This window comes from Sinocyclocheilus grahami, unplaced genomic scaffold (assembly GCF_001515645.1).
Source record: "Sinocyclocheilus grahami isolate Dianchi unplaced genomic scaffold, SAMN03320097.WGS_v1.1 scaffold188.1, whole genome shotgun sequence".
NCBI classification, from domain to species: domain Eukaryota; kingdom Metazoa; phylum Chordata; class Actinopteri; order Cypriniformes; family Cyprinidae; genus Sinocyclocheilus; species Sinocyclocheilus grahami.
Genome location: NW_015505367.1, coordinates 588,197 through 602,298, shown reverse-complemented (window position 1 = coordinate 602,298; position 14,102 = coordinate 588,197). Strand labels below are relative to the sequence as shown.

Sequence of the window (14,102 nt, the reverse complement as noted above, 5' to 3'; positions counted from 1 at the left end):
AGTGTTGGGGGTTTGGACGGGCCCCCAACTGCACTGGTACATCAACTGCCTAGTTGTTAGCAGTACGCCTTGCCTTGAACTGTCTCAAAGGGCGCTTACGAGGCAAGCACGTGCAGGTCCTGCACGGTCAACACAACTCGCCGCCACCTCCTCCTCTGGAGTCAGAAGCATCTGAGGTCGCTTCGTGCCATTCACATTCCGGGTCTGACAGCCAATGAGCTGTCATGAGCTGCGTTTCCCGGGTGAATGGAGACTCCATCCCCAGATGGTTCAGCTGATTTGGAGATGTTTCGGAGCCGCTCAGGTAAACCTGTTTGCCTCTCCAGAGGCTTCATACTGCCAGTTGTTTTACTCCCTGATCGAGGGAACACTCGGCATGGACGCACTGGAACACAGCTGGCCGCGGGGCCTGCGCAAGTACGTTTTCCCAGTGTTATCCAATCTTACTGAGTGGGTAGTGCTACGACAACAATGACTGGCCTTCTTGTTGCCAGTCAAGAGAAGGTTTTTCTCTTTTTTTTTTGTTAAATGCCTTGCGTGAAAAATGTTGCTGTTGTCTTTCAAATAAATGCCACTTGTTTTTGTTATCAAATGCAATGGCATTCGTACCGCTTTTTTTGTTCGTTGACATACATTCTCATTCTATTCAGACTTTGATTGGACAAAAATCTGTAAATAAGAAATCAGTAATTTGGTCAGTTTTTCCACATAATAATTCTATACTCTAGCACTTTCATGTCTTCAAATCTGAAGCTGCGTTTGTTTACACTGCAAGGCTTAATGCACAGATTTGATCTTTTGGCCATATACATTTTTTTTGTATCACCTGTTTACCTTACACTTAAGACACGACTCAAATCCGATGTATGACTTTACTGTTATACTGAGTTTATAAATCCATATTAGAATAATTCCACTGTGATCACATTTAATGGCATGGTTGACCTTCGTGTTTTGAACAGCACAAAAATAATTAATATAATTTACGTCGGATGGCTCTCTGACTTTAATTCACATCAGATGTGATTATGCTGCTTATACAATGATCATTTGCCATCATGGACAAATTAAAGCTGTCACTGATGTTTGCAGTGCAAAATTTGACTGAACGGGTAAAATAAATGTAATTTTTATGGGTTATTTTACCTGTGTGCAACAATATCCGATCTGAGTCACATGTGAGTAAAAATAAATTCACGTGAGCAAGTCTAAACACAGCCTAATAGACATATTCAAAGTCACAAAACTTAGATTTTGATTTTATAGGATCTTTAAGTATCCAAATACTTTTGGTGCCACTGAGGACACATAAGTGTTCACTTAGTGACTGCTGGATATTGTTTAAGCTGAAAAATGAAGACATGTCTTTGATGGAGGAAGAAATGACAGTCCCTCTGGATTCTTGCCTGAGACAAGCAGAGGAATGTGTAACCCTGACGGCCCTGTTGATGCTTTTGCTGTGGCTGTTATTGTTGAGTATATTTTCCCTTTCCTTTTTTTCGAGACCAATCCCCTGGTCCCTCCCGTCAGCTCTCCTCGCCTGACGCTCCAGTGATCATGAAGACTGCCGGCCTCATCATTTTCAGCAAAAAAAAACTAAAACAAAAATATCCTCACACCCTCCTGTTTGTTTCCCTCCTCTCCCCACATCTCTCTGTCTGGCTCATGCACACACGCGCGAGCTGTGGAGTGTGACAAATTTGAGGGACTCCTGAGATCTTCCCCTTAAATGAAATGGCCTCCTCTCAGAATCCAGTAGTAGTCTCCAGAGTAACTTCTCATACAACTGATCATTGCCAAGCTCCATTAGAAGATGGAATGCACACTGCTGTGTGAAATACAAGCAGGAAGACACTGGCATGAAGAAATGCAACCGCTTACAGGTGACAAAGCCACTTTGAAAGTGAGAAAGCAGAATGCATCAATGAAAATGAAAATATATGAATTATTTTATTGTTATGATGCTGAAAGAGTGATGTGAAAACATCACACTGCTTCAGCAAATGACAGTTTTGTTATTATTTACTCACTTCATATAAAATCTAAATCTCTATACTATTTTTCGTAATTTTAATACTTAAACCTTTTATTTTAGTTGCAAAGGCAACATTTCAAATTTTCGTTAGAGTTAAATTTATTTAAACTTACATTCTTCATCAAATATTTTTATTTAATTTAATTTAAATATTTATTTAAATTCACTTAAAAATATTTTTTAATAGTTTTAGTTTTGGCTAACGATAAAAACACTGGTCTTGAGTCTTTAAAATTGCACTTTTTGTCTTAAAAAAATAACAGCATACAGGATCAGAACAACTTGAGAGGGAGAAAATGATGACAGACTTTTTTGGTGGACTACTGTACTTATTTAACTGTCTCAAAACTGCATTGCTTTGAGGCCTAGGGGCCTGAATACAGACAACATCATGCTTCATGGGGTCCAGCAAAGGGTCCCCACAGTGGTAAAAGTAGCCAGTCAGCTGCTCATCCCGCTGGGCAGTGGTGATATAATCACTTACCAGCCTGCCCACCCAAGATTGCAGGGGGAGAATTTCTCACTATCTCAGCTTTTCTCTTCTCTAACACTGCAATGCAACCCTCTTCTGTCAGCTCTGCCGGCCATTGGAGTGGATAAGTAATTCATATCTTGAGAAAGGTGCGGGGAGTGAGTGGCATTTATAAGCTTGCTATCTCTGAGCTTCAAGCCGGTGATGAAACGACTGTCTGCTCAGAGACATTACAGTGTTTAGGATGGATGACAGGTCCGCTAGAGAGCAACAACACTGGGACAACAAAATGCTAAGTAAAGAAAAAAACATCATGAGGAGGTGAAAATAGCTGGGTGAATGTGTGCCGACAAAAAGACACAAAGAAATGCAGCGAGGTACAAAAGTCTGAGGCCACATCTGGGATTTAAAATCTAATTTAAACCTGGAAATAAACTGTTTTAGGATCTAAAAATATAAAACAAATGAACATTAAATATTTAATACACTAACTCTTTGATCATTAAAGCAAATTATACAAACCAAATACTAAGGCATTTTCAAACTATTAGAGTTAAATTTAGCTAAAGTTACATTCTTCATCAAATATTTTTATTTGATTTAATTTTAATATTTATTTAAATTCACTTAAAAAAAGATTTTTTAATAGTTGTAGGCTTGGTTAACGATAAAAACACTGGTCTTGAGTTTTTAAAATTGCACTTTTTGTCTCACAAAACAAAATAACAGCATACAGGATCAGAATGACATGAGAGGGAGTTTAAATAAATTTAACTCTAACGAAAATTAGAAATGTTGCCTTCGCAACTAAAATAAAAGGTTGAAGTATTAAAATTATGAAAAATAGTATAGAGATTTAGATTTGATATGAAGTGAATAAATAATAACAAAACTGATATTTTGGTATTTGGTTTGCATGATTTGAGGATATGGTTCTTGTTTTAAGTTTTTAATAGCCTTTTTTTTTTTTTTTTTTTTTACAAATTATGTAATAAATATATAAATATGAAAATATATAAAATACAATAAACATATATATTATGATAAAGATTAAACAAAAATACCTTGGTTGATATATATAGTGAAGGAGCACAGAATATATGATACAGACAAAATATGTGAATGTGTGGTTGATGTTTTTGGTTAATCTGTTGAAATAAGGTTGTATTTGTGATTGTGGATTGATAAAGGATTCCCATAATGAAACAAGGCTCTCGTTTTGAGGGTCTTATCATCTCCTGCCTCTCCGTCAGAGTGATGGTTATCATGCTGTGGCTACTAAAATCTGCTAAGGAAAGATAAGTGGGGAGGTGCTGAATGCTTATTGACGAGAGAACAGTCTGGATTCTGTGATGGCTCGCTGGGGAAATCTTTCACATGGACCACAGGTATGCCAACATGTGCTCATTTAAGCTACATTAGAACCAGTTTTTAACATGCCCAGTGTGCAACACAAAACAATATGTACTGGAATCATTAATTTGGGTACCTTCAAACTACATTGCCCAGGAAACAAATACAGTTAGAGCATGATGAGAAATGTTCTAGAAATAATTCTTACTACATGCAACATATGCAGCTTCAAAAAGGAGTTAAAAAGAATACAAATAAACCCATATAGGCTCATTAATACTAACTACAGCTAGTGTCATTTCTGAGTCACCAGACTCAACCTCGACCTCACCTTCTGGATCGTTCAACATGGAGCCAAAGGCACTGATGATGAAGTCTGCTTTCAGGTGGACAATTTGCTCCTCATCAACAACCCAGGTCCCATCATCCTGCTGCTCTGTGCGACAAAAACGCAGGCCTACAACACGCTCATCTTTCTTGATTACCTCATGAGGGGACAGGAAGGGCAGGAACTCACACTTTTCCTCTTTGGCCACCTCCATCTTAAAAACAGAAATCAAAAGAGAAGCATGTGATCCTAATGGTTAACATTGGAATGCCTGAAAACAGAGTGAACTTCATGCATTCATCTTTAGAAGGTGGTTATGACACTAAAATTTAAGAATTGGCTATTATTCGAAAACTTCACAGAAACCTGAACATCTTCCTGAGCCTGCTTACAGACAGCATCAGCTGTACCATTTATTTGGAGACCCAAATCTTCCCAGTGAAAATCTCCTAAAAGTTTCTACAAAGCCACGTTTCAAATCCCAGAAAGCATTTTTGTATCTTCTACTCTCGACTTAACCCTCCAGCTTATCCTACTCCTTCCACTGTATCTCCTGATAACTTTTCCAGTGCATTGCTTCTTTCCCCTTAAGAATCTCCAATACAACACTCCAGTATAAACCATTGACCAGGTTCACAAGCACAAGAATCCAAAAAGCCTCTCACATGCAATTTTAACCTCCTCTTCAACCCTTTTTTACTCTATCTTACATTCTTTTTCATCACCTCTACCATCACCTGACCTTCCTAACTTCAGGTCCTCTTCACATCGGTTTGTAGTCATGGACATCTGACAGGTTATATGAATCTTTACTGCCCTTTCTCAACAGTGAAGAGCAGTATTTCTCAACTGGTAGGTAGTAACCCCAAAATGGGTGACAAGTCTGTTCTGATAGAATAATGGATGGAAGGGTTAAACAAAAGAACCACACTGTAGAAATTTGCTGTGAAATTTCAACCATGTCCCAGACTACACCTGTAAGTACAACTTCATTGATGAAAATTGGTTTTGAAATAGCACACTATACAAAAACAGCCCTAATAACAGCGATTGAATTACAGCGTCTGCACTCACATTTTTTTTTCATCGTACCTTCAGAAAAGAACCCACTATATATAATGGGAAGGACCTTCATCTCCAAACCCACTGGAGTTCCACAGGGTTCAGTACTCAGACCAGTTCTGTTCTTCCTTTACACTATTCATGGTTTTATCTATTATTCTCATTGAGCTGATAATCAATTAATTCTCACTTTCCCACCCTCTGACAACCACGTTTCTCACAAATCACCTCATGTCTGGCTAGCATTTCCCCCTAGATGACCAGCTGTCTTCTGAAGCTAAATTTATCAAAAAACAAGCTTCTGTGTATCCCATCTAAAATCCACCCTTGCCAAGACCTTGTCATTTCAATAAACAACTCCACCATCTCACCCACACAGAAAGCAAAGAACCCTGATGCCGCACTGGACAACAACCTGTCATTTTCACCACATAAACTAACCACAGTCAAGACACACAGATTGCTCCTACTGAATATCCAGAGTCAGCCCTTTCCTTACCAGGGAACAGTGCTGTAGGTTGTATTCGTACATTGGCCGCACGTCAACCCCCATCATCTAAACCTCCCCCACCCCCATTCTGCAATTTACTCCATTGCACACTGACATTTGAAATTGCAAGTAAAGTTTCAAATATACTATATTTAAAAAAGAAACCAAACAGTATCTTGTTTATTTGCACTAGGTTTTATTGTATGTATATATCAGCTTTATTTGTACTAGCAAGCACTTGTTTGTATATAAACTGTATGCTTACCATCTGTTGATCATAATGGTCTCATGCGTCAAGCTAAAGAGCTTTTTGTAAGTCGTTCTGGATAAAAGAGTATGCTAAATTCTTTAAACGTACATGAACTGAGTGTAGAAATAAAACTAACACCTTTCATAAAAAATCCCTCCATTATGAAGAGGCTTAATTTACGGCCATGGTGCTTTAGCACACCACTGTTTGAACGTTCGCAGAGCAAAGGCAGAGCTAATAGTTGCTGTAGTTACATATTTCTAAGTTTAACTTTCTTGTCACTGTTGCCATGGCAGCGTTTCAACAGTTGTCATTGAGAAAAGAATATGTCTTAATTACTTTGTTAAAAAGCTCCACAGAAAAATAAAATCTTATTATATAAAGCTCATTTATTTATTTATTTAAAATCTTTATTATATAAAGGTCACCTTTACAGAAACCTCTCTCACTTGTTTCCTGCCAAACTCTTTTTCAACTGCTTTTACTCCAAGGTTTTTTCTCTGATTAGCACTAGGTAAAGTATAGGCATGTAAATTGTATACAGTATAAACTGGTGGAAAGTAAGATTTAAATGAATTAAATTGTTATTTATAAACTGTATATAGCATACAGTGGAAGACAATATGGCAAACATGTAAACATTTTCACAGATGAATCGACAGACTAACCTCTGTTCAGTGTTGGGTAAGTTACTCTAAAAAAGTAATAAATTACTACTAGTTACTAATTACATCTTCAACAGTGTAATTAGATTACTGTATAAATTACTCTCTCCAAAAAGTATTGAATTACTTATTACTTTTTTTAAATCCTTTATCAACCTCGACAAGTTAATGAAGGATAGACATGAAACGGTTCTTTTAATTCTTTCAAGTAACTACATAAATTATTCTGGCCACACTTTAGATTAGGGTCCAATTCTCACTATTAACTAACTATTGACTTTTGCCTCAAAATACTCCTAATTACTGCTTATTAATACTTAGTAAAGTAGTTGTTAGGTTTAAGAATTGGGTAGGATTAAGGATTTAGAATAAGGTCTTGCAAAATAAGACATTAATATGTGCTTTTCAAGTAATACTAAACAGCCAATATCCCAGTAATATTCATGCTAATAACCAACAAGTTAATAGTGAGAACTGGAGAACTAAAGTGTCCAGTATTCTTATTTACTCAAAGTATTTAAAATGAGAAGGGTACATAAAAAGCATGCATTTTAAGGTTAGACTTTAAATTTTGATGTTAAATATACTATTGTATTGTGTATAAATGTTCTACAGTCTATACACAGTATTAAGTTAAATTACATAAGAAGTAACCAATTAAATTACAGAAAATATAAGAGTAATCCCTTACTTTATTTTTTCAAGGGAAAAGTAATTAAATTACAGTAACTAATTACTTAGTAATTACACTGAACAAAATTATAAACACAACACTTTTGTTTTTGCCCCCATTTTTCATGAGCTTAACTCAAAGATCTAAGACTTTTTCTATGTACACAAAAGGCCTATTTCTCTCAAATATTCTTCACAAATCTGTCTAAATCTGTGTTAGTGAGCACTTCTCCTTTGCCGAGATAATCCATCCATCTCACAGGTGTGGCATATCAAGATGCTGATTAGACAGCATGATTATTGCACAGGTGTGCCTTAGGCTGGCCACAATAAAAGGCCACTCTAAAATGTGCAGTTTTACTGTATTGAGGGGTCCGGGGGGGTCCGAAAACCAGTCAGTATCTGGTGTGACCACCATTTGCCTCACGCAGTGCAACACATCTCCTTCGCATAGAGTTGATCAGGTTGTTGATTGTGGCCTGTGGAATGTTGGTCCACTCCTCTTCAATGACTGTGCGAAGTTGCTGGATATTGGCAGGAACTGGAACACGCCGATCCAGAGCATCCCAAACATGCTCAATAGGTGACATGAGTATGCTGGCCATGCAAGAACTGGGATGTTTTCAGCTTCCAGGAATTGTGTACAGATCCTTGCAACATGGGGCCGTGCATTATCATGCTGCAACATGAGGTGATGGTCGTGGATGCAAACCGCTCACCCATACGACGCCATACACGCTGTCTGCCATCTGCCCTGTACAGTGAAAACCGGGATTCATCCGTGAAGAGAACACCTCTCCAAAGTGCCAGACGCCATCAAATGTGAGCATATGCCCACTCAAGTCGGTTACGACGACGAACTGCAGTCAGGTCGAGATCCCGATGAGGACGCTGAGCATGTAGATGAGCTTCCCTGAGATGGTTTCTGACAGTTTGTGCAGAAATTCTTTGGTAATGCAAACCGATTGTTGCAGCAGCTGTCCGGGTGGCTGGTCTCAGATGATCTTGGAGGTGAAGATGCTGGATGTGGAGGTCCTGGGCTGGTGTGGTTACACGTGGTCGGCAGTTGTGAGGCCGGTTGGATGTACTCAGTGGTGGAAAGAGTATGAAAAAATATACTCAAGTAAAAGTACCATTACCTTCCAAAAAATGTAGTGTGAGTAGAGTAAAAGTACTTGTCCAAAAAATTACTTGAGTAAGAGTAAAAGAGTAGCCTATTTAAAAGTACTCATGAGTATTGAGTAGTGAGTACTGAGCTGTGGATTCTACCCCCTCATAATAAATGCTGTACACCTCAATTTATTCATTTTAAAAACGTTGTACATTCTGTAATTCACATTATCTTATTTCTCATAAAGAATGAAGAGTATCTATCATCCAGCAGTTTTAATTTTGACTGCCAACTCTTTAAAATACATCAAAACAGCACGGAAACAGTATTCAGTTGAAGAAAAGATGAAAATTATTCTCAGTACAATCATCCCCATTTAACTCAAAGTTAGAAAAAAATAGATTTAAAATCATGAGTAAGGCCACTGAGACAGCATGCTGTTGTTGCACATAAAATATGAATGTTTAGAACAGTGCAAATACAAACACCATTAGAAACTCATAGTTCAGCATCACACACCATGATATGGGTTAAAATGAGAGCCCATTTCTCTCCAAAACGGTTACTAGTTTTAGCGTTTTGCAATAAAGGAATAAAAATAACTAAACTTGATCATTCATGTTACAATTTTAACATAAATGCACATTGTTCTAAAAGGATGGCAAATTCATGCCATACCTTTTACACATTTACTCGAATTGTTATGCTGATAATACAATTTGTAAGGAAAAATGCATTAAATAGCGAGGTATTTCTGGGGAAACTTTTTCAAAGGAAAACACACACACACACACACACACACGCACCCATGTCTCTTTGCTGAGCCGTGGCGGTCTTGGTGAATCAACAGCATCCACAAATGAACGGAACAAAAAGTGTTGAACAAAAAATTTACTTGAAAATTGTTTATGCGCGAGTGCACTTGCTAAATTAAGGCGGATTGTATAAAATGTATTTAAAAAACGGTTATTAACGAGCTGCAGTTTTATTACATCACGTGCTGGCACAGATGCAGTATATTAACGCCATGGGAGTCTCATTGTGTCATTTGTACAATATTTTCCTGATTTTGTAACCTGCATTTGTACTCTCAATTGTATTTACCCCTGGCTTTGATTGTGTATGTTCTTAGCAATGCATTAAAAAAATTAACGCCACGGGACATCAATAAGGTGCAGATTGGTCTTCAATTTGTGTTTCCAACACACTTTTTCACAGAGCACATCATTCGCTCAAACTCATCAAAAGTAAACAAGTTCAACAAGCAACAATGACTTATCCAAGTGACTGCTGCAGAACGCACGCGCGAGAGAGAGACGAGGCAGCGCAGATCGCGCGTCTCATAAGTGAGTGGGAATTTACCGAACGTGGCACTTGCGGGAGTTAACACTGTATGCAATACCTGCAACCTCACACCAAATTTCAGGTCGTGTAGATAGGCAAGTATATATACAAATCATTTAGTAAGCAGAAATCCGAAATTTACCTAACATATTAAGTTAGAGGAAGATGCGACTGAATTGATGCTTGAAGAGTGTGCTTCCAGCAGCCATGATAAACAGTTGGCGGTTAAAATTTTCTATGCACAATTTGATTTGACGAAAGTCACGAGACCTATTACTCTCTATCCAATCACGTTGATGGATAAAAATAAAATAAGCATGTAACGACCACAAATGGAGGAAAATAGCAGTAAAAGTAAAAGTACACAATTTTTAAACTACTCAAAAAAAGTACAATTACTGATAAAAACTACTTAATTACTGTAACGTGAGTATTTGTAATTCCTTACTTCACACCCCTGGATGTACTGCCAAATTCTCTGAAATGCCTTTGGAGACGGCTTATGGTAGAGAAATGAACATTCAATTCACGGGCAACAGCTCTGGTGGACATTCCTGCAGTCAGCATGCCAATTGCACGCTCCCTCAAAACTTGCGAAACCTGTGGCATTGTGCTGTGTAATAAAACTGCACATTTTAGAGTGGCCTTTTATTGTGGCCAGCCTAAGGCACACCTGTGCAATAATCATGCTGTCTAATCAGCATCTTGATATGCCACACCTGTGAGGTGGATGGATTATCTCGGCAAAGGAGAAGTGCTCACTAACACAGATTTAGACAGATTTGTGAACAATATCTGAGAGAAATAGGCCTTTTGTGTACATAGAAAAAGTCTTAGATCTTTGAGTTCAGCTCATGAAAAATGGGGGCAAAAACAAAAGTGTTGCGTTTATAATTTTGTTCCGTGTAGTTACACCTAACACTGCCTCTGTTCAAGTCTTAACAGCGCACACACATACAATACTGTGAAGGTTACTAAACATTCCCCTCAAAAAAATGTATTTTTCTATCACCATTTAACTATATTATTAGTTTTTCTAAATTTACATAATAATTAATATGTATCCTGTGTAATACATAAAATTGTCTCATATGTCTCAAAATATGTCTCAAACAATACTGTATATTCAGCTATATGTATTAAGGTATAACCATTGTATATAATGTTTATTTGTGTGTAACTGAAAAAACAAATACTGTATAGGAAATAGAGGCAGAATTAATCATTTTAAAACATGTAAGTCTTTTTTGTTCACGTACGTTTGTTTTTTAACCTTAGTGTTTCACATGTTTCTTTCTTTCTTTCTTTTTTATCTCAGATGTCCAATTCACAGAGAAAGGTCCACTTTTAACTCCAGCTCACTCCACTCCCGATCTTACCCTAGATTTCAGATCAGTTATCAGAGATATTTTACTCTGAATATTTTTACTGTCAGCTTACTCCATTAGGTAAGGCCATTCAGTTTTTCTCAGCTGACTTTTATCGCTTTTAATCCGACTGTCTGTTGTGTAATCTACAGCTAGCTGTGTTAACTTTGATAAGGTTCCATTTGAAACGATTAATATTTCATGTAACTATTCCACATTACAGACAGAATTTTGCAAAATATCAGTAATAACTGAGACAATGGCTTTCGAAACTTGGCTACGTTCTCAATTGAGCTGGTTCTAGAGGAAAGGTGGATAATGAATATAACTTCACTTTTTTTTTACATTCCCTTGAATACATTATGTCCATTTGGGAATCATTTTCATTATTTTAGGGTTTTATGCAACAGTCATGCCAGATGAGATCATTTTAAAGGTGATCTGTGTTATTTCTGTGCAACTGGGCAAATAATAATAATAATAATCACAATAATACACTTTCAAACACTGCAAACAAACAGGAAGCTCGGCCACAACACTGTGGTTAAGCCAATTTTGTTACTGCTGATTCACTCTGACCAAAAAAACAAAACAAAACAGATATTATATGCTGTACTTCACCTATACAGAGATTTTTAAAAAATTATTGGAATTGTCTTCATTTATGCATAATAAATTAAGAGATACTCAAGGCAGAATACTTCTTTGAGTAAAAGAGCTTGTAGAGGTACACCATAATCTGTCTGTCTACTTGTCATTTTAGTGAGCAGTAGAGATGGAGCGAGAGTTTACCAGAAAACATGTCAAAATCAACACAAAATGTAATTTTAGAGGACAAAAAGAGAAAAAAGTCTTCTTAAGGACGTGGGGTATACAGCTGTTCTCTCAATAGAAATTTATCACTGGCTGCAGGTGCTGCTGAACTGATTTTTTTTTTTTACCTCTTCTGGAACCGCGCGAATGTTGGTGAAGCCCTTTCTAAACACAACAAAGACTCGTCGAGCTCCACAGCGGAGAGCAGAGGTGGCGCAGTCAAACGCTGTGTCTCCTGCGCCTAGGACCATCACATTCCCATGCAGCTTTGGCAGCTGAGAACGGCAATTACACATGCCTGCAAAAGACACATGCCACATAAAAAAACAAAACAAAACACAAATTGTAAGTAAAATTCAGTGCATCGAGATTCAAATATCATTAACAGAAACTATTAACAGTTTGACCACAGAATGCCACAACTGAGAACTATTGAGGAGAGTTTTTTTTTTCCCCCGGTCAGTGTAATATTGTTACAAGAGAACACAACAGGAAATAAGTAAAGTAAAAGTACTGTTAAATGATAGCAGCTGGAATCCAAAGGTATACTGTAAATTCACACTAAATTTTTTACATTGCACCATGTTGAAAGGAACATAAACTGGAATCTCTTTCTGTACCTATTTTACTGGCCTTTGCAACCAAGGGTAGGAAATCCTTTGATGTGTAGAATCCCTGTTCGGTGGTCAAGCCCTCAAAGATCTTGTCCCTGTTGGCTTGTGGAAGACCTGTCCAACATGAAAAAATAATAATTAAGAATATATATTGTGTGTCAAATACTAGTCTTTTCCCGTATGCTTATAATGCATTAAGCAACTGCAAGAGCTGAAGAGAAATACTGTGATTCACAGACTGGTAATGATTTTATAGGAAAGGTAAGTAGAGAAGTAGATGTGGTTTTAGAAATGAAATCTTGCGAGGGACCCCGAAGGTGTTTTTCGAGTTCCTCTTCTATCTATTTAAAAACAGTTTTAAAAAACCTGTTCTCCAGCATGATTTGATTCAAAGAACAAGAACATATGACAGTATATACACATTGTATGTGTCATAAATGTGGTCACTTGATTACCAAGTAAAAAAAAAAAAAAAAACTTTTATTTGATACTAGGTATAGTTTATATCTATTAACACATTTACTGACATATTGCTCAAGACTTACTGATATAAAATTTATAATTAATAACTTTATTTGTACTACTTGTGCACAATGAATATTTCTTATGATTAAGCCTAAAATATGTTTTAATGTCACTATTGATGATGCTTGTATTATGTTTGAATAATATAGGTCTAATGAGAGATATTTAAAGGGTACCTGAAGTATACTTACAATAGTTCCACTTTAGCACAATCAAATATACTTCAGTATATTAACTTTAGTTGGACTTCAGCTCTACTTCCGCACAATTAATGTGCATTAAAAATTCACAAAGTTGTGTAGCTGAGAGATGTCTAAAAAGTGTAATTTTGCCTTGAACCGGTCTAAGAGCAGTTGCTTCGTAGCGCCATTTGACACTTCCCAGATCAAATCCATGCACAAATTAAATACTAGTCTTTTCCCGTATGCTTATAATGCATTAAGCAACTGCAAGAGCTGAAGAGAAATACTGTGATTCACAGACTGGTAATGATTTTATAGGAAAGGTAAGTAGAGAAGTAGATGTGGTTTTAGAAATGAAATCTTGCGAAGGACCCCGAAGGTGTTTTTCGAGTTCCTCTTCTATCTATTTAAAAACAGTTTTAAAAAACCTGTTCTCCAGCATGATTTGATTCAAAGAACAAGAACATATGACAGTCTATACACATTGTATGTGTCATAAATGTGGTCACTTGATTACCCAAGTAAAAAAAAAAAAAAACTTTTATTTGATACTAGGTATAGTTTATATCTATTAACACATTTACTGACATATTGCTCAAGACTTACTGATATAAAATGTATAATTTAATAACTTTATTTGTACTACTTTTGCACAATGAATATTTCTTATGATTAAGCCTAAAATATGTTTTAATGTCACTATTGATGAGGCTTGTATTATGTTTGAATAATATAGGTCTAATGAGAGATATTTAAAGGGTACCTGAAGTATACTTACAATAGTTCCACTTTAGCACAATCAAATATACTTCAGTATAT

The 14,102-nt window shown here is 36.7% G+C and overlaps 1 protein-coding gene across 4 annotated transcripts in view; it reads right to left on the bottom strand.

Annotated features, from left to right (window-relative positions):
• Positions 1 to 14,102, bottom strand: part of dpydb (dihydropyrimidine dehydrogenase b) — a 168,681-nt gene that overhangs the window by 89,009 nt on the left and 65,570 nt on the right. For all 4 annotated transcript variants that reach the window (XM_016284786.1, XM_016284785.1, XM_016284783.1 and 1 more), the window contains 3 exons: positions 12,583 to 12,690; positions 12,091 to 12,260; positions 4,192 to 4,402 (listed from right to left, as the gene is read on the bottom strand). In XM_016284786.1, the coding sequence (XP_016140272.1) occupies positions 4,192 to 4,402; positions 12,091 to 12,260; positions 12,583 to 12,690 (489 nt within the window). The remainder of the gene's footprint in view (positions 1 to 4,191; positions 4,403 to 12,090; positions 12,261 to 12,582; positions 12,691 to 14,102) is intronic.